At 32.6% G+C, this 6,652-nt stretch overlaps 2 protein-coding genes across 3 annotated transcripts in view; one reads left to right on the top strand and one right to left on the bottom strand.

Annotated features, from left to right (window-relative positions):
* The first annotated feature begins 48 nt into the window (after positions 1-48).
* On the top strand, positions 49-4,979 carry LOC111003410 (RNA-binding protein 34). Its single transcript, XM_022274311.2, has 7 exons — positions 49-998; positions 1,252-1,471; positions 1,619-1,748; positions 2,211-2,421; positions 2,876-3,321; positions 4,065-4,145; positions 4,444-4,979. Exons 1-7 carry the CDS (start codon positions 182-184, stop codon positions 4,504-4,506), a joined length of 1,968 nt encoding a protein of 655 aa, XP_022130003.2. The 5' UTR covers positions 49-181; the 3' UTR covers positions 4,507-4,979.
* The window catches only part of LOC110991264 (ABC transporter G family member 23), a 52,189-nt gene continuing 50,316 nt past the window's right edge, over positions 4,780-6,652 (bottom strand). For both annotated transcript variants that reach the window (XM_022260576.2, XM_022268637.2), the window contains one exon: positions 4,780-6,406. In XM_022260576.2, coding sequence (XP_022116268.2) covers positions 6,084-6,406 — 323 coding nt within the window. In that variant the 3' untranslated portion in view covers positions 4,780-6,083. The remainder of the gene's footprint in view (positions 6,407-6,652) is intronic.

Genomic DNA, 6,652 nt, shown 5'->3' with positions numbered 1-6,652 from the left:
ATTGTCAATTTGTCAGTGACTTCGTCGTTGTTACTTGACACTTGTTAGTTGTTATTCGACTATTCAACTGTCAATTAAAGCACCATGTGGTGTTCGCGTTTTTTTTAAACTTGGAATTGCGAAGTTACTTACCAATTACCTGTATGGGTATAAGATATCTTTTTAAGTTTAAGTAATTAACATGGATTACGTAGTTGGAAGTGTTGCAGCTTTAGTATCTGGTAATGTGACGCCTAGTAGGCCAAAATTATTAAAAAGAGCATTAACTCCTACCAAACACCAACCATCCCCTAACGTCACCCCAAGGAGTGAATACGTTGATGACCGTTCCATATTCTTGTCTCCAACTTTACAGAAAAAGAAAGCGATAGTAAAGAAATCGCCAAAACGAATATTTCAGAATCCCGACTTGGATACCACAGTTGAAGAAAGTAACAGCACTTTAACCAACCTAGCTGTAGACAAAGCAAAGAAACATTTAAAAGAACAGCTAGAAACTGATGGTCAACACACTATGAAAATGAATGATGCTAATGCAATCACAGAAAATATACAAAATAGTAAGGTATCAATAAAAAAGAAAAAAAGACGACAGTCCAAAGCTCAAGAAAGTAGTGTGGAAAACATTGAAACAAATGAAGAGAAGGAATCAACAGATGTTCCAATGAATACATCTCCAAAGAAGGCAAAATCTAATAACAAAGAGATTACTAGTAAATTAGAAGTTATTGAAACTGATTCCAATGAAAATGTTACAGAAATCATAAAAACTAAAAATAATAAAAAACATAAAAAGAAAAAAAATAAGCCAAAATTAGAAGTGGAAAGTGAGAATACAGAACATGAAGCTAGAGAAAAATCAGAAATAAATATGCTTGATGCCAATGATGAAATGATAGTTAATCCAAATGCAATTACTGCTCAAGATACAGATTCTGAGCATGAATCAGACCATGAGATACAATCAGAGAATGAACATAAAGAAACTCTTGACACAGGTAATCAGATAACTTCTCTTTTATATAAGGTAAAGTGAATAATTGAGGGCTTGAATCCTTAGAAAACCTGTGAACACCATAATATAGTATGTATAAAAACAATAGGAGATAGATAGTGTGTCAGTTTTTTTGACATATTTCCATGGGTTTTCTGCATGCTCATGATATTGTTGTCACAATTTTTAATCATCCTTATGAGTAGAATAAATTTAATAGCAATTATTTTTATTCTGAACTAAATTTTATTTAATAGGGCCAGCTGACAGTTCAGATGAAGAGGAAAAAGAGTCGGATAAAAAGGGGAAGAATAAGAAGGCAGAAGAAACAAAGACAGATAAATTAAACATGCCTCAAGAAGAGAGTGAAGATGAAATAAAGAGAACCCTGTTTATTGGGAATGTGCTTTACAAGCCTAAAACTAAAAAGGATATTAAAAAATTATTTAGTCAGTATGGAGATATTGACACTGTAAGGTAAGATATTTCTTCATATGTGCCATCATTAAAACCGTTGAGACAACATAAAATCATAGATTTACCGTAGACTTCCAAAATAAAGATTTAAACAAATTAATAAAAATTGGTGGTTTTGTCCTGTAAACTAGCATATTATGTTTCCAGAATTCGTGCTGTGCCAGTAAAAGATGCAACTATGACTCCAAAACTTGCAATTATCAAGAATGAATTGCATCCTGAGAGGACAACTGTAAATGTCTATGTCAAATATCAGAAGCCTGAGTCTGTAGAAAAGGTTAGTTTTTGTAAAGTTTTTTACACAAGTTGACTAGAAAGATAGATCAGTTTTTAAAGCTTTTATTTATTTTAAGGAAATACAATTTATATCAGCTGTAAGACATTTTTAAATCAACATTTTTCTTATAAAAAGTTTGTTGCCAAGGTAACTTCTTGTATGCCAGTATATACATACACATGCCCTCTTAATATTTTTTGGAGAATAGGTGTATGTATGTATATCAATTCTTTAAACCCAATTTCTTTTATTCAAGAGCCATACAATGGTTTCATTAGCATATCGCCTAAGTGTGGCTTCTTCCCTAGTCTAGTATCTTGCCATTTTAGAAGCTGGTGATAAGGCATAATTTTTTAAATGTCACATTTCTAAATTAGGCAATAGCATATATCTTAAGTAAACTATTAAAACACAACTAACTAACAACAACAGCTAACTCCACTTATGGGCTTTTCCTTTTAGGCTCTGTCTGCAAACAACACAGTATTAGATGGTCACCATCTACGAGTGACTCGAAGTGATATAACTGGTACATTGGATACTAAGTGTTCAATATTCATTGGTAACTTGCCTTTTGCTATAGAAGATGAAACGTTAAGGGGCAAGTTTGAGAAGTGTGGAGAAATAGAATCAGTCCGCATTGTAAGGGATGAGAAGACTGGTGCTGGAAAAGGTATTCTTCAAATAATGCAACTATGATTTAACAAGATTATATTCAGAACTGTCATTGTTTAATAATGTTATATATTCGGATTAGTTTACGTTCATAATTTTTAGGTTTTATTTAATTATGTAATGTATTAACCAAAGACAATAATATCAAAGTAAGATATAGAAGTAAAATATTAAAATTTTGAATACTTCTGCATCTTAAGCAATGGATTCATTGTGACAGTAGCACATTGTGGCGCTCTACCGCCAATCAGATTTCTATGTGCATGCCAATCTCATATTACAATAGTGATACATGCCAGAATTCTCAAAGTGTTCTTAATACCAATAATGCACAGTTCATGTTTACTTTAAGAAAGTTGATGACTGTAATACTTAGTTCATTGTGACATTGTTAAAATTAATTACATACGTAGACTACTTAAATAGTTAGTTCTGGTAATATTTTCTTTCAGGATTTGGCTATGTCAATTTTAAATCCAAGGATGCCGTAGAATTAGCGTTAGCACTCACCGAAGAAGATCTTACTATAAAGAATAGAATTCTCAGAGTAAATAGGTGCCTACAAATACATAGCAAGAAAAGTGGAAACAAAAATAACAGGGACAACAGAAACGGTGGGAACCGAAACGGTGGCAATAACAGAAGTGGTGAAAATAACAGAAGTGGTGGATACAACCGAAATGATGGCAACTACAGAAATGGTGGAAATAACAGGATCGCTGGTAATAATAGAAACAGTGGGTTTGATAGAAATGGTGGTAACAGAAATTTCGGAAATAGAAATTTCGGTAATGGAAACCGAGGGTTTAACAGAAACGCACCGGGCAAGTTTGACAGAAATAATGGCCAGGAACAAGATGGTGCGTTTAGAAGAATAGCAAATAAAAGAAAGAATCAGGTTGGTCGTAATTTTTATGTTGCAGTAATGAGAGTGTTGAATGTAAAGAGAGTAATGACAAGTGTTGGCCTAGTGGCTTCAATGTGTGACTCTCTTCCCTAAGGTCGGAGGTTCGAACCCCGGCTGTGCACAAATGGACTTTCTGTCTATAGCCGTATTTATTTTTTACATTAGCTCCAACGTTGAAGGAATACATCGTGAGGAAACTGACTTGCCTTTGATCCAAAAAGTCGACGACGTGTGTCAGGCACAGGAAGCCTACTTGCCTATTAGATTATGTTTAAACTTTAACTTTATTTCTCATTACAAAAACAGAAATATTTTATTTACATGAGAAACTTAATATTAATATGTATATATTATATACGAGCGAGATACACGTCGCCATTAGCCGTAACAATTTTAGTCAGCTATGTTCATTCTATTCATTCTAGATTAACAAACGATTATGAAACAGATATAAAAATCTGAGGCCTAGACCTAAAAAGGTTACTGCGTATTGTAATAATTTGTATTTTTATTTTTTTAATAAAATAAGTCACCATTAAATGTTATGAATTTGTTATGCATGAGTGAGTACAGTGATTATGTAGTAATGTGGATTGATATGGGTGTTAATGATTGATGTTCAGCATTTGTTGATGCTGCGGTATCTATGATTCTGAATTATGCGTGTTACGTCATATCACACGTTTGCAAATCACTTTTCTTTTTAATATAATGTAAATATTGATATTTTACAGGATGACGGTGAAGGACCAGCTAATAAGCTCGGTAAGAAAGAGAGGAAGGAATTTGTTGGAAGAACTGCAGAAAAGAAGAAGGTAAATATCATAAAACATTTTTGAAGATAGCGGAAAAAATATCAAGTCATTGGCTTTTTAAGAATACGTTTCATTCTATTTTAAATATGTTGCTCGTATAGGATACAAAGTTTTAATACTAATTACGATAGAAGAAGTATTCATTTTTATTTTTGGCTTGATAGCAAATTACTAATTTCCATACCCTAATTGACAAGATAAGATAAATTGTGCTCATACGCGGCAGTTTCTTAAAAAATCGTGTGTAACACCTGTATTAAAATTAAGAAAGATAAAAATATTTGATATTTTTTTACAGAAAGGAAAATTCAACAAGGGTCAAAAGAAGAAGAAAGCTCTTAGTGAGATTTTAACTAAGTAATTCTATGACATGTCATCACTTCAATAAATTTTAATTATGTAATTTGGTGATGTATTTTTATGAAATATACTAATCGTTATTTTTATAGATTGCTTCATTATTCGAAACAATATAACCGTTTTAACTAGGTTCGAATCACGACAAAATATTATTGGTGAAACAAAGTAACGAAGATAGATCAATAATGACACATACTAAACTGTGTTTGCTTTGTACTTAAAATGTACAAGATTGTTTATGAAGAGGACTACGGAGGGAAGAAAAATATCAATATGACAGATTGTACGGAATTTTATTTAAATAAAAAGGTCTACATTATTAAACACAATATCTTATTTGGTACAGTATTGTATAATTGTCATAACAAAATGTCAATGTTAGCAAAAATAATCACAGTCTGACACTTCTAGCCTAATCTAGCTCCTATTGAATTACATTTAAGTATTGCCCGTTCAAAATTAACCGAAATTATATTTTCTTTAAAAAAATACAAAATTTAAAAAATACCTGGCAACATTTACTATGTAGGCCATGTCTAAAATACAACCTTATTTCTATGAAACCTAAATTATTTCAAACTATACATTATAGATTATCTTATTGCCATTGACAAGTTGGTGTATATTTATAATCTACGGAACATAATTCGATTGAAGATGGCGCGTAGTGTCAAAATCTTAGGTTGTAATCAACGATTACATTAAAATTTTGTCGCAAAGTTCGATAAAAAATCACCATTATGGCACCATCTAAATCTATGGTAACTTTGAGTCGTAGACACTTAACGTAGTCCTATATGGGGGATATAAGAAATCATCCAGGGAGATACCAGCATTAATATAAAATATTAAATTAGCTATAAGAAATGTATGAAGTTGCGACAATTTTATAGTCTATTGTTAAAAGGGAATTAAAACTCTGGTAATAATAAGATAATATTTTTGGGTCCTTATCCTTCCTTGTATGAAAGGGACCCTAAGAAAAGCGTTGGACAAATCATAATTGCTAACATCCCTAAAACCTTATAGTATTATTCTACTATTTACATTGACTAAAAGTCATTTACTCTAAGGCCTGGCTTATTTTGGCGGGATTAGCACAGAATATAATCTAATTTCATCAATATAAGCCAGGCAGGTGTGAAATCAATTTTAACCGATTTGGTTTGTAGACAAATTTCCACATATAGTTTCCGAACATGTAAATACATAAGTATCCATATTTTTAATTTTATTCTTGGTTATAAAGATTTCACACATTGTTCATAGCAGTTTGAGCAAATTATTTCCACGATACAGCAGTATAATAAGGGTTGCCATATACAGCAGATAAAAAAGTACTTGCATACAAAACCCAGAAAAATAAATAATACATCGTTGTTATGTAAAAACCCAATAGTCAGAACTATTTTCTTGGATCATAGATGGGTAAAATTTTAAATATTTTTTCACTGTTTGGTTCTATTACAACATTTCGTATGAAACAACTGGTTTTAAATATCAAACTAGGTACAAAGACCATAGCTATATGGTACTGGGTTTTTACAAAGCAACATTTATAAATAAAAAAAAACTAATTTAACCCCGTTTGAACCTCAAAATCGTTAGAGTAAGGACTAAGAATAAAGAAATCCACAGTATAGTCGAAACAAAGCCCATATAGACATCAGGGTCAGTTATGGGCCAACCGCGGGTCAATATGGATCTTAGTGACGAGGTAGCGAGGGTCAAGGGTAAACAAGTAGACACGTATCGTAGGATCCATGGCATACCCTCGATGGGCCAAATTACCCCACTGAGAAGTAGAGTAGGGTAGAATGAACCTAGGGCAAGCTGGATGGCGTTTCGTTCGAGCTCGCAGGCAGCTGATATCACGAAGCCGAAGCACATTCCACAAAGTCCTGAAATAATGTTTAATAGATTTTTAGATACTATAACACCCAATATGCATACAGCATATCTATCTGCAATAAGGCGCAGAGGTTGTTGCTGATGCCGTAGGGGAACTTCTTTATGAGGAAAGTCTTAAACAGCCGATTATTATCTATATTATAATAATAATATTTCATACGAGTGCGGAAACTTTGTCATTGCAAAGAGTTCCGACAAATGTCTACCCGAGCCGAGGCTAAGCCGAAGGTGAGGGT

This window comes from Pieris rapae, chromosome 2 (genome assembly GCF_905147795.1).
Source record: "Pieris rapae chromosome 2, ilPieRapa1.1, whole genome shotgun sequence".
Lineage (NCBI taxonomy): Eukaryota > Metazoa > Arthropoda > Insecta > Lepidoptera > Pieridae > Pieris > Pieris rapae.
This window is presented reverse-complemented; position numbering and strand designations above follow the sequence as displayed.

Bases quoted from the DNA above. Each gene is read 5' to 3' on its own strand.
- LOC111003410 (XM_022274311.2), top strand. From the start codon at position 182: ATGGATTACGTAGTTGGAAGTGTTGCAGCTTTAGTATCTGGTAATGTG. The intron at 999-1,251 runs GTAATCAGATAA...TTTATTTAATAG, and splicing joins TAAAGAAACTCTTGACACAG to GGCCAGCTGACAGTTCAGAT. The intron at 1,472-1,618 runs GTAAGATATTTC...TTATGTTTCCAG, and splicing joins GGAGATATTGACACTGTAAG to AATTCGTGCTGTGCCAGTAA.